The sequence below is a fragment of the Lampetra planeri genome, chromosome 49 (assembly GCF_965212315.1).
Source record: "Lampetra planeri chromosome 49, kcLamPlan1.2.h2, whole genome shotgun sequence".
NCBI lineage: Eukaryota > Metazoa > Chordata > Hyperoartia > Petromyzontiformes > Petromyzontidae > Lampetra > Lampetra planeri.
The window spans coordinates 3117123-3138054 of NC_136155.1; the positions used below are offsets into that span (position 1 = coordinate 3117123).

The 20932-nt window shown below is 53.8% G+C and overlaps 1 protein-coding gene across 1 annotated transcript; it reads right to left on the bottom strand.

Annotated features, from left to right (window-relative positions):
• Positions 1–5944: 5944 nt before the first annotated feature.
• On the bottom strand, positions 5945–18832 carry NELFB (negative elongation factor complex member B). Its single transcript, XM_078615993.1, has 14 exons — positions 18758–18832; positions 17795–17911; positions 16664–16827; positions 15885–15984; positions 15187–15417; positions 14058–14243; positions 13809–13921; positions 13491–13593; positions 11749–11844; positions 10478–10620; positions 9820–9926; positions 8970–9111; positions 8338–8443; positions 5945–7464 (listed from the first exon to the last, which is right to left on the bottom strand). The coding sequence occupies exons 2-14, from the start codon at positions 17897–17899 to the stop codon at positions 7063–7065; spliced, it is 1998 nt and encodes a 665-aa protein (XP_078472119.1). The 5' UTR covers positions 17900–17911; positions 18758–18832; the 3' UTR covers positions 5945–7062.
• Between the last annotated feature and the right edge of the window lie 2100 nt (positions 18833–20932).

Sequence of the window (20932 nt, forward strand, 5' to 3'; positions counted from 1 at the left end):
AGGCCCCGGAAGGGTGGAAATATTCGCCACCGCTGTTTATAGATCGTGTATTCTTTTCTGCTGAGTCGACATAGGGGATACCCAAAACCGGCTCCTTGTTGGTGGTCTTGTTGGCCATAGCCACGAATCTAACCCTGGTCGCCGAGTTTGCAGCGCAGTGCCCCAACCACTGCGCCACCGCTCCACACAACTACACAGATGCCCCGTGTAGCCTTGACACACTTTTAGGACAAGTGCTGTCAAGCAAGTCATCATGCCGGCACGAGGGGGTGGATTGTTGGCCAGCACCACGCCCCGACCGCCTACACGGGCACACATTCGCCTGGGGAGTAATTAAGTCGATGTGACACACGCATTGGTGTGTTTTCCCAAACGGGTAATTCCACCTCAATGGGATCATTCAATCTTGATTTAAAGCTTTCGTGACTGCAGGAATCCATACTCTTTGGTTCTTTTCGGTAGAAGTCACGTGGGTAGAAAAATAATAGATCACGACGTTTCGACCGCAACACAAGCAATCGTCATCAGGTGGGACAACCACAACAAGAAAAAAAAAGTTCAACCGTCCAATGCTGCACTGCCTTGTGCACAAAAGTCGCAACCGGGTACCCGGTACCCGTACGATACCCGGCTACCCGTACCCGGCCGGGTACGGGTACGGGTAGCCGTTTGCGACCCTGGTGCGGCCGGGTACGGGTACGAGTAGGCCGTGAGTCACTGGTGAGTAACCGTTTGTCACTCATTTCGGGTAGGGTACGGGTAGGGAATCAAAACCCGTTTGCGACCTCTGCTTGTGCACCGACCGCCTATAGCTCGACTAGCTGTAACGCCAGTCATGCAACAGGGTTACATGGGCGACATCGCTCTATACCCCGTTTCTATGCTGATGTTGATCTTTCCTGTAACCGAGACCACTTGAGTTCTCACCTGGGTAATACACAAAATACACGCGATGCCATAGATTTGAAGCTTTCGGGACTGCAAGAATTCATATTCTTAGGTTTTTTCGGTAAAGTCACGTAGGTAAAAAAATTCAAATTCAAATTAATTAAAGTAAAATAAAATACAAATAAAATAAAAATCACGACGTTTCGGAGGCAACACAAGCTTCCGTCTTCAGGTGGAACCGTCACAGCACGCTTGCTGTATTTTTATTTTATTTAACTTTTATTAATTTTAATTTTAAATTTTTGCCTACGTGACTTTACCGGAAAAAAACCTAAGAACACGCGATGCCACTTGTGTGGGCTGGTGCGTTCAGCACCACGCCGGGCCGCCTTTGTCTCCCCGGTGATGGATGCTTTTAAACACGCTGGGGGGAGGACCAGGACTGCGGTCCCGATGCCACTCACGGACTAACGCTAGCCTTGGTCGGGACTCGAACTCGGGTGACCGGATTCCTAATCGCAGTCTATGGGTCTCTATGCGAGTCTGTGGGTCTCTGTGCGAGTCTGTGGTTCTGTGTGCGAGTCTATGGCCCTCTGTGCGCGTCTATGGGTCTCTGTGCGAGTCTATGGCTCTGTGTGAGTCTATGTGTTTCTGTGCGCGTCTATGGGTTTCTGTGCGAGTCTATGGGTCTCTATGCGAGTATATTGCTCTCTGTGAGAGTCCGTGGCTCTCTGTGCGAGTCCGTGGCTCTCTGTGCGAGTCCGTGGCTCTCTGTGCGAGTCTATGGCCCTCTGTGCGAGTCTGTGCGAGTCTGTGGCTCTCTGTGCGAGTCTGTGGCTCTCTGTGCGAGTCTGTGGTTCTCTGTGCGAGTCTATGGGTCTCTGTGCGAGTCTGTGGCTCTCTGTGCGAGTCTGTGGCTCTCTGTGCGAGTCTGTGGCTCTCTGTGCGAGTCTGTGGTTTTCTGTGCGAGTCTGTGCGAGTCTATGGCCCTCTGTGCGAGTCTGTGGCTCTCTGTGCGAGTCTGTGGTTCTCTGTGCGAGTCTGTGCGAGTCTATGGCTCTCTGTGCGAGTCTGTGGCCCTCTGTGCGAGTCTGTGCGAGTCTGTGGCTCTCTGTGCGAGTCTATGGGTCTCTGTGCGAGTCTGTGGCTCTCTGTGCGAGTCTGTGGCTCTCTGTGCGAGTCTGTGGCTCTCTGTGCGAGTCTATGGCTCTCTGTGCGAGTCTGTGGCTCTCTATGCGAGTCTGTGGCTCTCTGTGCGAGTCTGTGGCTCTCTGTGCGAGCCTGTGGCTCTCTGTGCGAGTCTGTGGCTCTCTGTGGCTCGCTGTGCGAGTCTGTGGCTCTCTGTGGCTCTCTGTGCGAGTCTGTGGCTCTCTGTGGCTCTCTGTGCGAGGCTGTGGTGTCTATTTGGGTCTCTGTGCGAGTCTACGACCTTGCGCGCGTCGCCAGGTTATTGCTACTGGAGGGATCAAAGTTCACCCTGTCACTTGGAGCGGTTATTGATTCGTCACGTGTTGTGAAACGTCTGAACACAGCACGTTTCAGACAAAGCACCTGCTCCAACCGCTGTACTAGAACAGTCCACTGCTGGGTGAACGCCTCCCCTGGCCGTAAAGGCAGCAATTTGACCATACTTCGCCACGCTGGTCAACGCGGGTCGTAGTGTAATGCAGAGGAGGAGGTGGTCAGGACCGGTTCAGTTCTTAGACCTCACTGGTGTTTAGCCGGAATCGAACGCAGGTTCGTCTCCGTCCGTAATCGGAATGGAGCGGGTGAATGAATGCTCACGACTGGAGACTGCCTCTGACCGAGTCACCCGGAATGGGCCGACCCATGTGAAAACTAAAATGTATTCGACTCGAAGAGAATTCTACGGAAACACATCACTCACGACCACTCGTGGATGTCGAACTATTGTTCCCTCCGAGCTGTGGCAAAGTGCGCGAATTATGACACCGTCATTCAAAGATAAAAATGTTTAATGTTTCGCATGGCCGCGCGAACCGTCGCTTAAAAGCTGTCACTTCAACGTGGAACGGGAACAGCCTAAAGAAGTACCGACAAGATCCGATGGCCTCAATTAGCCCGTGGGGCTACTGCGCCCTTTGTTGCTAGAGGCTGCTGCGGCGCTGGCTGCTGAGCTTTTAATGTCAAACTCGCATGGGCTTTACTCGGGAATGAAACCTTTGATTCGCAAGGGCCATTGCGCTCCCCCTACGTATACTTCAGTTTCATTTCAGGTTCATTTATTAGGTATAACCCTGTGAGCCATGCGGCTCTTGACTCGGATGCAACCGCAACAAAACAAAAACATGAACAAGAAACAGCTTAAAGTGACTAGGCGTAACAGAAAAAAAATCCTGGAAAAAACAGCAAAAGTCTTCCAGAAAAAAACACCGCGTTTCAACGGTGTGTGCAAAAATCCCTGATCCCTGCCCGTCCGTCACCAACACCCGCACGGACGCGATCAGTCAGCGTGTTTGATTTACGATCAAATAACCACCCCCCCCCCCCCACCACTACAAGCCACACCGGTGAGGGGAGGCCCTCATCCAGCAGTGGAGTGGAGTGGCCACGCGTGCCGGCCAGATACGCCGGAGACGACTGAAGCAGGCTTAAGACTTTATCGGAAGTTAACCGGCCTCTCCAATTTTTTTGCAAAAGAACGTCTATTGAAATAAACGGCGAAGGGCTCGGTTAAGGGAATTGGTAAACCCTGGTTAATACTTGCTTTGTTGCTCATGCGTGTGACGATATTAATCGACCAATTATCAGACTGTGCCTTCATGCCACCCAGTCCGCGTGGTTGGCACAATAGCGCCCTCTGGTGGGTATAATGAATTTATATTTGAAGCTTTCGTGACTGCAGAAATCCATACTCTTTGGTTCTTTCGGTAAAGTCACGTGGCTAGAAATAAAATAAAACAAATCACGACGTTTCGATCGCAACACAAGCGGTCGTCATCGGGCAAAGTGTTGCAATCGAAAGGTCGTGATTTGTTTTATTTTATTTCTAACTACGTGACTTTACCGAAAGAACCAACGAGTATTTTGAATATATATTTGGAGTCTACGGACCACAGTGCAGTCGCAGTTAACCACCGTTGTCTGCGCTCGCTCCTTCAACGGAGCCGCAGCAAAACCACACGAACTCTCCTGAAGCCCTCTCGCCGTGGGCAGCAGGCCTCCACATTGGCATCTAACTCTTGAACATATCGCTGCTGCTGCTGCTGCCGTCATGTGGCTAGGAGATGTTATCTCCCTCGCCTGGTATACAGGAGGTCGTGGGCTCGATCCCGACCCCGACGCCTGCTGCTGTATATTTGGCGTTTGCATGTTCTTCCCGTGGTCGTGTGGATTTTTCTCCGGCTCCTCCGGATTTCCCCTCCACATTTATAAACATGCGTTTAGACGCAGGGGTGGGGAACCTTGTTTTCTGCCAAGGGCCATTTGGATATGTATAACATCATTCGCGGGCCATACAAAATTATCAAATAAAAATTAGCCTGTTATATTTGGTCAAACATTTAATTAACTCACCCCGAATGTGATGGCTGGAACTGCTTCTCTTTGGTGAGGCGTGGTGATGTTAGCTGGTATTGATGATGTTGCTACTCACAACTGCATTTCCAGGTTTGCTCCGAGATTTATTGAATTTCGAGTCCCGCCTGCGGTTGCCTTGGCAGGGCCAGACCCAAATGATTTCGCGGGCCCTATACGGCCCGCGGGCCGGACGTTCCCCACCCCTGGTTTAGAGTATTTGGCTGCTATACATTTCCACATGAGCCACTTCGTTGAGCTTTCATTTGTGGCCAGGTTGCTTCTAAAAAAATAGCGATATAGCTCGGTGGGCCTTATCTGGTAAAATAAAAGAAAAAGTTGAATAGTTTAGTGTGCAAACAAATTGAATGCGGGGTCTGCGCTTTTCATGACCACAGCTCACACACCTTCCACACGATTTGCATCTCTCACACTTCACACTCGTATCTCACACAGCACACAGAATGTGACCCTCCTGTTCTCCGCGCTCCCACGTGTCTCTCCGCGTCGTCACGTACCACTGTGCTGCTGGCGTCAGTGACGTTAGCTTTCGAGTGTGCAGCGTGGCATTTGCACCAGGTCTCGAGGCGCCGGGCTGTGAAGAGTGGGGACATTGGATGGGTGGCGTGGCGGCAGAGGTCGCAATCGGGTACCCGATACCCGTAACCTACCCGATTCCCAGCTACCCGTACCCGGCCGGGTACGGGTACCCGTTTGTGACCCTGGTGCGGCCGGGTACGGGTAGGCCGTGAGTTACCGTTTGTCACTCATTTCCCAACGTCTTGTCTCTTCTCACAATTCAAGTTCCTAGAATCAACCCACCCGCGCCTGCAACATGCCTTCATCCCAGAGGTTGCAATCGGGTACCCGATACCCGTACCCTACCCATACCCGGCCGGGTATCGGGTAGGGTACGGGTAACCCGTACCCGTTCCCGGCTGGGTACGGGTACCCGTTTGCGACCCTGGTGCGGCCGGGTACGAGTACGGGTTAGGATTCAAAACCCGTTTGCAACCTCTGCGTGGCGGGAAGGCCTACTTCAGTCGTTGCACCAGGGCTAGGGAAGTCGTGATGCAGTGGCTAGCGCGCTGCTCTACAAACTCGGCGACCCGAGCTCAACTCCCGCTCGTCGCCCGACCAACCAAGGCCAGTGCCGATTATATTACCTGAACCAGTCCTGGGCCTCCCCTAGGTCCACTCGACCTCAAATGAGTACCTGGTGCGGTGTGTAAACATTGCCACTTGGGAGACAAAGGCGGCCAGGCGTGGTGCTGGTCATCCACCCCCTCCGTGTGCCGTCTTGGTCTTCGTAGGTGAACACTAACAGTACCTGCCCCAATAGTCTGTTAAGGATATATGGGGGATCTTTGTATAGCGCTCTGCGCGAGTATGTGGGTCTCTACGCAAGTCTACTGGTCATGCCAACCACGACATGCCATCGACTGGGTCAGGAACCGCACTCACAGGCCCCCGGCTCGCACGTTCACTCCGGACGCGAGGCAGAGAGAGACGCCCGGGATAGAAATGACGAGAGTTTTATTGTGACCCAAATCTCACCGCTGCTTGCGGCTCGCAGCCTCTATCCACCCGGGGCAGGGGCGTCCCCGGGCCTACGGGGGGCGGGGGAGGTGGGTATATCGCGGCTGCCCGCTTATCACGGACGAGTTTTACCACGACCTTTAAAAAAAACAGAAAAACTCGGAAAAGATCTCAACTCGCACTTTCCCGAAGCTCCAGAAACTGTGTGGTGAGGATAACCCCGCGGCTACGCGGCTACGCTGCCACGCGCGTCTCCACACAAGCCCCAGCTCGCTCCCACGTGTTGCCCTACGGTGACCGCTGCAGCGCTGGATTGCGCGTTGTGGGATCGCTTTCTATACTTTTACATTAGAAAAATATAAATGACCTTGCACGCTGGAAATAACGGACAACGGATCTACTGCTAGGGGCTGCACGACCCCTGAAGACACGAGAGCCGTAGCTGCCGCATAGTTGCATTGGGTCGTGAGGTGGCGCTCACGGTCAGTGCGCACAGTGTGTGTGGGTGGGTGGCTTCACCGGGCCTGGCGTTATGAACTCCAGGGTGAACGCACGCAGCGGGCACGGCACAATCAAAGGCAGTAAAACCGTGGTGAACGCTCGGGGCATAAGGGTGCAATAGCACGACGGGGCATTGCCTCAATGGCGGTGCGTGCCTCAAGCGGTGCGTGTACGTCGTGCGCGCGCGCGTGCGTGCGTGTGTATATAACACGTGTGTGTATATAACACGTGTGTATAGCGCGCGTGTGTATATAGTGCGTGCGTGTGTAACGCGTGTGTATAACACTTGTGTATAGTGCGTGCGTGTGTGTAACGCGTGTGTAAAACGGGTGTAACGTAACATGTATAACACGCGTGTGTTTAACGTAACGCGTACGTAGGTAACGCTAATCTAGTGTATCACACATGTACGTGCGTAATGCGTGCGTAACACGTGTGTGCAACGTGTACGTGTGCGTAATGCGTGCGTAACGAGTGCGTAACGCGTGTAAGGTATTACATTCGTAGCTACCTGCGTGCATTACACCCATCACCACCCCTGGGCGATGCACACACACACGCGTGATTCTCTCTGCCGACAATCGCCACCCAACTCGCTCACGGCGGTGGCGTCACCGTGGCCGCGACGCTAACCCGGGGAGACTCTCCTCCTCCGGCTCCTGCTGCACCTGCTGCTACAGCGGCAGCGGTGGCGCCGGCAGCGGCGCCGGCAACGGTGCCGGCAACGGTGCCGGCAACGGTGCCGGCGACGGTGCCAACGGAAGTGGCGGCGATAGTGGCGGCGGGAGTGGCGGAGGTCGTGGTGGGGGTCGTGGCGGGGGTCGTGGCGGTGCTGATTGCGACTGGCTGCGTGAGCGCCAGCACGGGCGTGAGGCCCGGGGTGAGTGCCACGCCGGTGGCGGAGGCCGGCGCCGTGGCGGCGCTGGCGGCGGTGCCGGGCAGACGCGAGTCCCCCTTGGCCAGGAGCGCCGTGTGAAGCTCCTTCACAACATCGCCACTCTGCCGGAACAGCAGCAGCAGCATCGGCACCATCAGCAACACGAGCATCAGTAGCTGTGCTCGATCCACAGCTGGATGAAGGCCTCCCCAAAGCTGCCACCATCTCTCACCGTCCCCAAGGATTGTGAGAGATGGGGCAAGTACTGTTGGCGAGCGCCTATGAAGGCCGGTACGGCACACGAGGAGGTGGGTGACCAGCACCACGCCCGGCCACCTTTTGTCTCCCCAGTGCCGATGTTTTTTCACACAGCACCAGGTACTTATTTAAAACTGAGTCGACCTAGGGGAGGCCCAGGACCAGTTTCGATATTCGTCACTGGTATTGGTGTCCGTGAACAGGAATCGAACTTGCTTCACACATACATACACGCAACTCGCTCAGTCAACAACAACCGCCATTCGCCACTAAGTGGCGGTGACGTCACCACGACGCTTGTGCCAGGCCATGTGCACCTTGAGGCCACGTGAAGTGTCGAACGCCCGCTGGCAGGAGGTCACGGGGCAGACCCAGCAGGTGCCACAGGTCGACTGACTGAGATGACCGAGTCACAAAGATCCCCCGTATAGCCTTAACAGACTGTAGGGGCAAGTGCTGTTAGCGAGCACCTATGAAGGCCGGAACGGTACACGAGGGGGTGGGTGGCCAGCACCACGCCCGACCGCCTTTGTCTCCCCAGTGGCGATGTTTACACACCGCACCAGGTACTCATTTAAGGCTGAGTAGGCCTAGAGGAGGCCCAGGACCGGTTCAGATAATCGTCACTGGTGTTAGCCGTGAGCGGGAATCGAACCCGGATCGCCAGGTTCATAGCGCAGCGCGCTAACCGCTACACTACCGCTCCCACCGAGACACGCACACACACACGCACTCACCTGCTTGTTGGGCTCCAGGGCGGTGCGTAGCGTGGCGAGCCGCGCAGGCACCAGCTTCGCGTGCACGTGCAGCACCAGCCGCAGCGTGTGCCTGTGCACGTTCTCTCTGCCGCACGCACGCACGGGGAGGCAGAGGTGTGAGCGAGCGCTGCTGTGCGTGTGCGCTAGTGGATATTACAACGTGCATCAGAGGCCAGTGTGTGTGTGTGTGTGCGTTTCAAGTTGACTTTGTATAATCAAGTGAGAAATCGAGAGACCGGAATCGAGTCATTTGCAAGTCACCTAGGGAGGGGGGGGGGCAGGGCATCAGTCTGCTGGCACTGATTGCTGCTGTGTGTACAATTGCGCTTGAGTAATTTGCGGGTTGTAATGTTTCAAATATAGACCCCAGGCTCCGGCACGCAACGGCCTACTCTTGCGAATGACGTCACGGGACCTTTAACGTCCACTCGGAGTGAAGTATTTTTTTAATAGCCGATACCACACCGCGGTAATAGCCAGGGCAGCCGCTTGGCATCGAAGCGCGAGCCTCAGCAACAACCCATCGCGTCGGCGCCCGTGTACACGGCCCGTGCATTCGTGTGGGCTCTCGCGCGCGCGGCGATCGTAGATGATCGTAGATGAGAACGTACCGGGAGAGCGCGGGGAGCAGGAAGCTGTCGAACAGCGCGCCGCACAGGCCCTCGGACCCCAGCTCATCGGCGAGCAGGGTCAGCTGGGACAAGAAGAGGTGCAGGAACCAATCGCTGTAGCCGGCGTCCCGGTGGAATTCCGCTATGGATTGCATATACGTACAGAACCGCACCGATGTCTCACCAGTGTACAGCACCAGTGTCTCAACAATGTGTACCGCACCCGTGTACCGCACCAGTGTACCGCACCAGTGTACCGCACTTGTGTCCCACCAGTAAACCACACCAGTCCATGCACCACGATCAATCAACACATTTAATACGTGACATTCCTATCGTGCAAGGCTCAACCGAAGGCACTGTGTTTCACAGACGGGTAGAGTCTGTCAGTAGCAGGACGACGTGGCAATGTGCTTTTACTAAATCCATCAACTTGCGAGTCATTCTTAAAATTTGGCAAATTTGGACCGTGACGCCATTGCGCATTTTCCAATAACGCCACGAGATCTGTCACATCCTCCGTGAAGCAGCCAGCGCCCATTTTTGGTGAAGGAGCCCTCTCAAGGAGCGCTCAACAACTCCTATTATAAACTGTAAGCCCCGACGCCCTTCCTCCAGCGTTGACGCGAGCAAGCGACTGCCGGGCTTGCACCACTCCTGACCTCCGCGGTATTAACCGGGGCGGCCGCTGGACTCGAACCGCAAAACCTCCGCAACCAGGGGCCAAACGCACTGCTGCCCGGCCACGTTCCCCCCCCCCCACCTGCCGCTTGGTCTCTCCCCGTCGTCTGACGTACGCCTGCCCGCCCGGGCGAGTGGTACACCCCGGTGGTAATCGTGCCACACTCACCGAGGGCGGGGAGCACACGCGCGATCGCGTTCTTGTTCCTCTGCCGCGTCACGTGCAGCACGTAGTAGAGCCCCATCTCGCAAGCGACCGGGTGCTCCTGCACCCACCTGCACGCAGCACCGCAGCACGGTCAAGGCGAATGAAAATCGAGGTGGCCGGGTGAGTCGGAGGGTGAGAAGCTCTGAGCCGGCACAGCTGAGAGCCCGGGTTCGAATCCAGGGTATGGGCCGCCTGTGAAACCAGGGTTTCAGCCACTGCTCGTGATTAATTAGAATTCTCAAGCCACGCGAGTTGATGGTCTCCCGCCAATCACCAACGATTGCACGAGAAAACACAATCGCATTAAATTTGGCTCTGCACTGGATTTGGCTCAAGTACAACCGTGAGATTTTAAATGCGAGTCTGTCCGAAGGCGGTGAACCCCCCCTACAAGCCACGCCCAGCACGACGCGGCCAGAGATTGTATGACGTAACTAATGACGCTGCCAAGCCCCACCTCCCGTCCAGCGGCACGAGTGGTATCAGAGGCGAGACCTTTTGTTTTCCCCCACCCCCTCCGCCAACTATTTTCGTGTTCCCCGATGAGTCTAGCGACCCGACCGACTGTCGGTCGCGTCGCTTGGGCGGCCTCCTTCTGCTCGGCTCCCGGCGTCCTCACTTGGTGAAGGCGGGGGGCAGGCCGGAGGGGTACGTCGGGGGGGTCCCTCCTTCTGCCGGCAAGCGAGCGTCCACCCCAAAGGTCAGGTCGTCCACCAGCAGGGTCATGAGCGCCGGCAGGAAGCGCGTCGCCACCTCCGCATCCTGCTCACCGCGACACACGACGTTGGCCGAAACGCCGGGGCGGGCAGGCTCGTTACGGCGACGCGGTCCGAGTCACCACTCGCGAATCGCTCGCGTGGGAAGAACCATACCGGCACAGCCAACTCCACAGGGAGGCGCCGACAGCAGCATGGCAAGCGCTACGAGAAGAAACGCTCGGCCAACGCGCAGCCCGGCGACCGGCAAGGCCGCGCCTGGGTTATGAGTGGCTGCGAAAAATGCACGCGCTAAATCGTGACCACTCAAACAAGCCATAATGCTCGGCAATCCAGCCCGTTACCCATTAGCGACCGTCCCTACCCCACCCAGATATCTCACATCTAGCCTGTGAGCGGTCAATAACATTACTGATATCTAGATTTGAAGCTTTCGTGACTGCAAGGATTCATACTCTTAGTTCTTTCGGTAAAGGCACGTAGGTAAAAAATGAAATTAAAATTAAGAAAAAAAGATATTTTAATTTATTTATTTCTATTAATAATAAAAAAAAATTGTTTAGTAAAAAAACTATTTTAATAAAAAATAAAATATTTATTTTATTCTTTATTAATTTTAATTTCATTTTTTACCTACGTGACTTTACCGAAAGAACTAAGAGTATTAATGATATCAACAACGACGTCAATGTCTGCAGGGTTGAGCCACGGCGAGCCATGAGCAAGGGTGCTGAAACGCAGTGAGCCCCCACAATGCCATGTGCCGTGAGATCACGCAAAAACCAACGCGTTCCCCAGCCTCGCACGCGCCGGTTTACTCCGGGTGCTCCGATTTCCTTCCAAATGTATTCATTAATTTGCTGATAACACCTTAATATATAGAGAATCGTAAAGCTCGGGCAATTGTTGGTAGCGCCGGCTCACAGCCTTGCTGCCGCTGCCTTTCCCTCTCGTCTGTGGTTCCTCCTCGTGCCTCCGACTCGTCCCCTCTCCGTCACTCGCCGAGAGCGAGCGGACACGGTGCGGCGGCGACGGCGGCGCGTTTTCATGCCGAAGTCGTTATCATTCTTGTTATCGCTCAGAACGCCTGTGTGATCATCGATTAGATGAAGGAGTCACGGGGCGTTAACGAGTTTGCTGGGAAGAGAGACGTCTCCCACGGAGCCAGACTCACCAACTTGGGCTCCCTGAAGGCCTGGCTGTCGATCATGTCCCACGCACCCAGGCCCAGCGCCAGCATCCGCAAGAGCAGCTGCAAGTCCGGACTGTCCTGTGGGCGGCACACGGAACGCAGCGCGTGGGCACACGCAGCACAAACAGCAGGCACACAAACAGTACGCACGAAACACACACACACACAAATAGTACGCGCGCAAGAACAGCATGCATACGAAACGGCATACAACCTGCTTGCATGACACACGTAAGCAGCGTATACACAAACAGCATGTACAATATACACAGCATGCATGGGGCACACACTACGCACACAAGAACCGCATGAACAACATACACACAAACAGCGTGCATGGAGCGAACACCAACATAATGCAGACAATAACAGCATGAACAACAAACAAACAGCGTGCATGGAACACACACAGACAGTACGTACACAAGAACAGCACGCATACAAAACAGCATGAACAATATACGGTGTGCATGGTGAACACGCACACAAACAGCATGCATGTAAAACAGCATGAACAATATACAGTGTGCATGATGAACACACACCCACAAATAGCATACATACAAACATCATGAACGGCACGCGCGTACAAACGGCATGCATGGTACACACACGCACACAAACAGGATACACACAGTGGCGCACACATACAAAACCATCGTGAACACTGCATGTGACGCGCATTCGCGACACGGACACACGTCGCGTTCCCACGCTCAGGGTGCAGGGTCCTGCAAAAACACGCGTGGACAACCGCAGTGCAGGTGTGTGTGTGTGTCCGGGTTGAGTTTGTTCAACCAGGCGAGGCCTTGAGAGAGACCAGCAGAGTCTCGCTGCAAAGAGAGGTCAGGGTTGGACCTGCCTAGTACCAGGTTGCAGTTGTGCTTGTAGCCGTGACTGTGGTTTTAGTTGTGACTGTGGTTGTGACTGTGGTTGTGACTGTGGTTGTAGCTGTGGTTGTAGCCGTGACTGTGGTTTTAGTTGTGACTGTGGTTGTGGCTGTGGTTGTACCTGTGGCTGTAGTTGTGGTTGTGACCGTGGTTGCGACTGGTTGTTGCTGTGACTGCGGTTGTAGCTGCGGTTGTGGTAGTGACCGTGGTTGTAGTTGCGACAGTGGTTGTTATGACTGTAGTTGTAGCTGTAACTGTGGTTGTGACTGTGGTTGTAGCCGTGGCAGTGGTTCTCGTTATGACTGTGGTTGTAGTTGTGATTGTGGTTGTGTTTGTTTGTTGTAGTTGTGGTTTAGCTGTGGCTGTAGCTGTAACTGTGGTTGTGACTGCGGTTGTGGTTGTAACCGTGACAGTGGTTGTGACTGGTTGTTGCTGTGACTGCCGTTGTAACTGTGGTTGTTTTTGCTGTGGTTTTTGCGGTTGTGCTTTTAGCTGCAGTTGTGGTAGTGACTGTGGTTGTAGATGTAACTGTGGTTGTGACTGTGGTTGTAGTTGTGACTGTGGTTGTAGTTGTGACTGTGGTTGTAGTTGTGACTGTGGTTGTAGTTGTGACTGTGGTTGTAGTTGTGACTGTGGTTGTAGTTGTGGCTGTGATTGTAGTTATGACTGTGTCTGTCGTTGCAGCTGTAACTGTGGTTGTTGTTGTGACTGTGGCTGTAGTTTTGACTGTGGTTGTAGTTGTGACTGTGGCTGTCGTTGCAGGTGTAACTGTGATTGTGGTTGTTGTGACTGTGGCTGTAGTTTTGACTGCGGTGGTGGCGCCGCGAGGCTCACCCTGGGCAGGCTCTCATGGCTCACGAGCTCCTGCAGGGTCTTCATGGTGCTCATGGCCAGAGTGTTGATAGCGAACGGATCGCACAGGATCATGGAGAGGTCCCTGGACAGGACAAACACAAAGATCCCCCGTGTAGCCTACACAGACTGCTGGGGCAAGTGCTGTTAGCGAGTAGCACCTACGAAGGCCGGCACGGCACACGAAGGAGCGGCGTGGCTAGCACCACGCTCGGGTGACAATTATCTAATTACATTTCCTCCAGTAATTTATAACATGCGATTTAAATTTTCCCATCTCCATCACTCCAAGACGCTCACCCCAGCACCTGCTCCTGTCCCCGCTTGATGCCGTCCAGGAATCCCTGCAGCTCCCGCGCCCGCTTCACGTCCACGAAACGCTCGCGGATGCACGCGTCCAGGCACCACGTGAACTGCGCGCATGCGCGTGTGCGCAGAGAGAGGGACCGTTAAAGACGCTCGCTCGTCGCTGGCGCTACGAGGTTCTCCTCTTGCGCGAGAACCGTCGCGAGTTCCGTTGAGACCAGCGCGACGCTCCCCGCGGGTCACCTTGTGGCAGGGGTCGACAGAGCAGATGTCGGTGGCCTCCAGGTCGTGCAGGGCCATGAGCAGCTCCGCGCGGAGCGTGCAGTAGTGCGGGTTGCGCGTGCGCAGGAACAGCGTGCGCAGGAACTGCAGCACCATGTCGTACAGCTTCACGTTGCGCCCGATCATGCCCGTCAGCTTCTGTACCACCTGCCAGGCACAGCTAGGTGTCACGCTAAAAACCGTGTCGATAATGACGACAACGATGAGGATTGAGCCCGATTTATAACGAGCGCAAAATCCATTTGCGCAGCAAGTCAGAGGCACGGGGCGGCAAGCCCCAGGTGTTACTTGAGTCGAGCTAAGCGGACGCTGCCACAGTGGTGTGGTGGTGGGCACACTGGATTTTCAATTCAGAGGTCGCCGGTTCAATTCCATTTCCCCCATGCAGGCAGCGTAAACGATGCTGCAAGTTTCTAAAATCCCTCCACCCCACCCTGCCGACCACCTCTGTCCACCCAGCAGTATAAAGGGGTGCATCGCAGCTCGTCGATGGGGCAGATCGCCGCGTGTGGTGGGGTAAAGTGTGGGTACGACCACTTCTTCCAAGGCGTCTGGCCAGAGTGGAAGAAGATGCCAGACACGCTACGGCAGGGTAAACAGCTGCAGGTCTGCACGTTTACACTAGTTACAGTGTACAGCTGGGCACCCCCCCAAAGCACCCGCCACAGCCCGCCAACTCGCCCGCCTGCTCGCTCGCCCACCCACCCACCCAGCCGCTCGCCAGAGGTCGCAAACGGGTTTTGATTCCTTACCCGTACCCGGCCGCACCAGGGTCGCAAACGGGTACCCGTACCCGGCCGTACCCTACCCGTACCCGGCCAGGTACGGGTATCGGGTACCCGATTGCGACCTCTGGGATGAAGCCATGTTGCAGGCGCGGGTGGGTTGATTCTAGGAACTTGAATTGTGAGAAGAGACAAGACGTTGGGAAATGAGTGGCAAACAGTTACTCACCAGTGACTCACGGCCTACCCGTACCCGGCCGCACCAGGGTCGCAAACGGGTATCGGGTAGGGTACGGGTATCGGGTACCCGGTTGCGACCTCTGCCGCTCGCTCACCCACCCAGCCGCTTCGTTGGCTTCACTCACCTGCCCATGGCGGCGCGCCTTCGGGGAGGAGCTGTAGAAGGTGTGCACGGCCGAAAGCTCGGGGCCCAGCAGGGCCGCCTCTCTCTCGGCCAGGTACTGCTTGAACAGCGGGGATGCCTCGTCCCCGAACAGCGCCTGGTTCTCCTGCCAGATCTGCCGCTTGACCTCGGTGGCGCACGCCGCGTACAGCGCCGGGTCGCTCGTCACCTGCTTCAGGTAGCGCTCGGGGACCTGCGCGGCACGAGCGGAGGCGGCGCGGTGGCGGCGTTCACAGCAGCGCCGCGCACGGTCGTCGCGAGATTGTTCCACGCAGGCCGCCGCACAGGTGGTGCGGCCAACACCACGCCCGGCCGCCTATGGGAGAATCCCCCCCAGTGCTGATTTACGTTCCGCACCAGGTGCTCCTTTAAGCTTGAGTCGACTTAGAGGAGGCTCAGGATGGTAGCCTCGGCCGGGTATCAAACTCAGGTTGCTGGGCTTATAGTGCACTGCAGGAACCACTAAACTACCACTCTCCACCGACACTCGCTGGCCTGTGCCGCGATAAGCCTTGTGCCTCACAGGGACAGCTGCCGGGGTGGGGGGGGGGGGGGTGCTCCCTGGTGACGACATCAAGCGGCGGCTGTACACGCGCGACGGGGACACCACATATGCGTGCGATGGCAACGCCGCCGCGGGAGCACGGGGAGGTCGCTCACCTTGGGAATGTGTTTGAGCAGGCACATGACGACGGGCTGCACAGACGGCATGCGCACGAGGGCAAAGCTCTTCTCCAGAAGCTCCTCCAGCTTCGTGTTCCTGCCCGGGGCACACGTAGAGCGACGCAAAGTCAGACAGACGTGCCCCTCTTCCGACTGCGCGCACGCGAGCCGAGCCGGTACGGGTGGTTTTTCCACCGGCCGTTTGCCGAGCCGAGCCAGAACCAAACAGATGATACGTAAGCCTCACAAGATATCCGAAGGATGCTCGAGGTCAAGCGGGGGCAGGGGTGAGGCTAACAACGCGTTCATTGCGTGCGACATCAGCGGCGCGGCTCGGCTTCTGTGGTTGAAAATCAACCTGGCGCTGCCCGAGCAGTGCCGGGCTGGCTCGGCACAGGCCTGGCACGGTTGTGCAGTGGAAAGAGGTAAGGGGCACAAACATGGAAACCAAGACGCACTGAGAGACACAAGCAAGAATTCCACGTGTACAGACTCGACGTGTGCACACACAGACACACGTGTGCACACACACGTGTACACACACACGTGTACACACGCACACACACGTGTGTACACACACGTGTACACACACACACACACGTGTACACACACACACGTGTACACACACACACGTGTACACGCACACACACGTGTACACACACACGTGTACACACACACACGTGTACACGCACACGTGTACACACACACGTGTACACACACACGTGCACACACACACGTGCACACACACACGTGCACACACACACACGTGCACACACCGGCTGAGTGGCGGGCCCTCGGTGGCGATGACCGCCACCCTCTCGAGGAGTTTGTCGCGCAGCTCGTCGAACACCGACTGGTGGAAGTCGAGGCGCGGGATCGCGTGCAGGTCCAGGAAGGGCAGCGCCGACTGCAGCGAGGGCAGCAGGACGCCGTTCTCCAGCTGATCGCATGCGGGGGGGGGGGGGGGCAGCAGGCAAAGCATGAGTCCGGAAGATTACACTGGTCAACAAAAAATAAACATTTTTTTCTGGCCCTGGACTTTTGCAGCTGTTTTAGACTAATTTCAGGGTGCTGATTCCAAATCAGATCTCAGATTTGAATCTCATGTTTATGCTATCGGCATACCCCATTTCATTGATTTTACCCGAAATAAACTGTCACTTATGATTGCAAGTTGTTGCGAGTCAGTGACTGCTTTAGTGTTAAAATATGGTGCTGTATTTTTAGGATAGTGTGTTTATAATATCACTTTATGTAGATATCAACATTTATTTAATATTTTCCTTCTGCAGTTTTTATTGAAAATGCAATATTCGATATCTCAAAAACCCGATGTGATAGACAAAAACTGTGTGTTGACCAGAGTAATTAGTGAGCCCTGTGGCTGAGTTTCCGAGTCTGGGAGGTAATGTCGCCTATGAGGTGGAGGCAGGGGGGGGGGGCATTGTGTTAACCGTGACAGCCATGGCCGAAAACAACTTTTATTCGTTTTCTTGGTTCTTTCGGTAGAATGGAAATAATGAAATAATAAAAATAAAACATAATAAAATAATTCTCACGACGTTTCGGCCACAACGTAAGCAGCCGTCCTCAGGTGAAGAACATGTGTCTTCTCGACAGACCTGTTCTGAATGACTGTCTTCTCGACAGACCTGTTCTTCACCTGAGGACGGCCGTTTGCGTTGTGGCCGAAACGTCGTGAGAATTATTAAATGTTTGATTTTTATTATTTCATTATTTCCATTCTACGTGACTTTACCGAAAGAACCAAGAAGATGAATCCCTGCAAGTCACGAAAGCTTTAAATCGAAATTTAACTTTTAATCGTGTTCTATTTGAGCTGCGTGTTGATGATGCCGTGATGCTGCTGCTGGGGCAGGAGTTGAGCGGCGGCGTGGGGCTGGAACCTGGAACTGCTCGATGGCCTTGAGTGGGTCCGTGCAGTTGGTGAGAGTCTCCCGGAGGTCCTCTCCGCCAGCCACTCCAAGCTTCTCCAGACCCGAGGTGGCCATGGCTAACGCCTCCTTCTCGGGTCGACACACACGCACGTGGAGAGGTATGGAGACACACGGGGGGAGACACGGGGAGAGGTATGGAGACACACGGGGAGAGACACACGGGGAGAGGTATGGAGACACACGGGGAGAGACACACGGGGAGAGGTATGGAGACACACGGGGAGACGGGGAGACACAGAGAGACACACGGGGAGACACACGGGGGGACGTGGAGACACACGGGGAGACACACGGGGAGACGTGGAGACACACGTGGGAGAGGTATGGAGACACACGGGGAGGGAGACACGGAGACACACAGAGAGAGACACGGAGACACATAGAGAGAGAGACACGGAGAGAGACAGAGAGAGACACGGAGACACACAGAGAGACACGGAGACACACAGAGAGAGACACGGAGAGAGACACGGAGACACACACAGAGAGACACGGAGACACAGAGAGAGACACGGGGAGACACGGAGACACAGGGAGAGACACACAGAGAGAGACACAGAGAGAGACACAGAGAGAGACACACAGAGAGACACAGAGACAGAGAGAGACACGGAGACACACAGAGAGAGACACAGAAACACGGAGAGACGGAGAGAGACACGGAGACACAGAGAGACACGGAGACACACAGAGACACGGAGACACAGAGAGAGACACGGAGACACACAGAGACACACAGAGACACGGAGACACACACAGAGAGACAAGGAGACACACAGAGACACGGAGACACACAGAGAGAGACACGGAGAGACACAGAGACACGGAGAGAGACACGGAGTACACGGGGACACACGGGGACACACAGAGACACAGAGACAGAGAGAGACACACAGAGACACTGTCCCTCACCTCAAAAGGCCGCGCTTCGAACTCCTTGCGCCGTGCACCGCTACCGGCAGATTGAAGAAAACACTCGGAAGAGTCTTCCAGAAGACGCCTGCCATGCCCAAATGAACAACCGGAAGATATCTTCCGGAAGATGTATTCGATTTGCGTTGGTGAACATCTTCCGGAAGAAATCTTCCAGAAGATACGTTCGAGTAGAGTTAACGAAAAAAACAGAAAGTTATCTTCCGGAAGACATATTCCGGAAGATGTATTCGAGTAGAGTTAACGAACAACCAGAAGACATCTTCCGGAAGAGGTATTCCGGAAGATGTATTCGAGTAGAGTTATCGAACAACCAGAAGGTATCTTCCGGAAGATTTATTCCGGAAGATGTATTCGAGTAGAGTTAACGAACAACCAGAAGACATCTTCCGGAAGATGTATTCCGGAAGATGTATTCGAGTAGAGTTAACGAACAACCAGAAGACATCTTTCGGAAGATATATTCCGGAAGATGAATTCGAGTAGAGTTAACGAACGACCAGAAGATATCTTCCGGAAGACTATTCCGGAAGATGAATTCGAGTAGAGTAAAAGAACGACCAGCAGATCTCTTCCGGAAGATGTATTCCGGAAGACGTATTCGAGTTGAGTTAACAAACGACCAGAAGACATCTTCCGGAAGAGGGTACGGAAACTGAATGAAATTCCTTGCATTGTTCGGTGTCGTTACTCTCCCCACGCTCCCCGCTGTCAAACAAACCCGCATTGACCCGCGAGGTGAAGTATGGTCACTAGCAAATCCCCCCACGCCACGCACGGTGTGGCATGGGGGGAAGGCGTAGTGTGTGTGCCCGTCAGCGGCTGGTGGAGTTTGGTCAAAGTTTCGATTTAAAGCTTTCGTGACTGCAGGGATTCATCTTCTTGGTTCTTTCGGTAAAGTCACGTAGAAGGGAAGTAATAAAATAATAAAAATAATAAAACAATAAAATAATTTTACTTTTTTATTTTTATTAAAATAATAAAAATAATAAAACATAATAAAATAATTTTATTATGTTTTATTTTTTTCAAAGTGTTATCTTCTTCACTTAATGTGTCACTTTATTTCAAGAAAACGATTATCTGTATTAATTCTAGATTTGAAGCTTTCGTGACTGCAAGGATTCATACTCTTATGTTTTTTCGGTAAAGTCACGTAGGTAAAAAAAATAAATTAAAATTAATAAAAGGAATAATAGAGATAAAATAAAAGAATAAATCACTAAATCTAACTATTTATTATTTTATTTTATCCCTATTATTCCTTTTATTAATTTTATTTTGTACCTACGTGACTTTACCGAAAAAACATAAGAGTATGATTATCTGTATAACGTCTCTAATCAATGTCGCCGTGATACAAAATGTTTTGTCGAAATCAAGCACAAGCGCAAATAGACATATAGCACATGCAGACGGCTCGTTGCCCGAAACGTCGCCTGTCATATACTTTTTCCCCTTTAGGGCCGCAGTGTTCTTGAGGAATGTGCCGAGGGTTTTTAAAAATGTTGTTATCTTGGGCATTTGGCAATTGTTCTGCCAGGCTTGTGGCTGGAGTTCTACCAACGGGAGACAATTTAAATTCGCCTGTATGGGATAGGGGGCCGTCCATAAATGACGTCACGCGATTTTGGACGATTTTTTACCCCCCCCCCCTCGTCACACGGCGTCACAAAAAGTCAGACCCCTCCCCTCAAATATGACGTCACAAAGCTCTGTCCCCCCCCACCCCCCAAAACCATATTTCGATTTTGAAAATTAAACATGCTTCAAATCGCTTTAAACTATTGTCATTGTAGGGCGTATTTAATGTGGCGCTGCACTCTGATGTTGTAGGAGTGTTGTTATAACAATTATTGTTGTTATAACAATTCTATGTTTATTTAAAGTTGCGCATTTTGATGTGACGTCACATTTCTCACCCCCCCCCCCCCTCGTCACACATCGTCACAAATGTCTGACCCCCCCCCCCCCCCGTAGGTGCGTGACGTCATTTATGGACGCGTCTTTTTTCTTCGTATTTTCCGGGTGGTCCGGTTTCCTGCCCCATATAAGCACTCGTTTAAATTGCGCCGGTAACGTCTGAATATTGTAAAGGGCAGAGGTTCTCAAATGGGGGTACGCGGATTCCTGGAAGTACGTGGCAATGTTCCA

Excerpts from the sequence above, each read along its gene's own strand:
- NELFB (XM_078615993.1), bottom strand. The coding sequence starts at position 17,899 with ATGGCCACCTCGGGTCTGGAGAAGCTTGGAGTGGCTGGCGGAGAGGAC. Across the intron at positions 10,621-11,748 it reads CCTTCAGGGAGCCCAAGTTG|GATGCGGAGGTGGCGACGCG; the intron begins GTGAGTCTGGCT and ends CGCGGTGAGCAG. Across the intron at positions 8,444-8,969 it reads CTGCTCCCCGCGCTCTCCCG|AGAGAACGTGCACAGGCACA; the intron begins GTACGTTCTCAT and ends TGCGTGCGGCAG.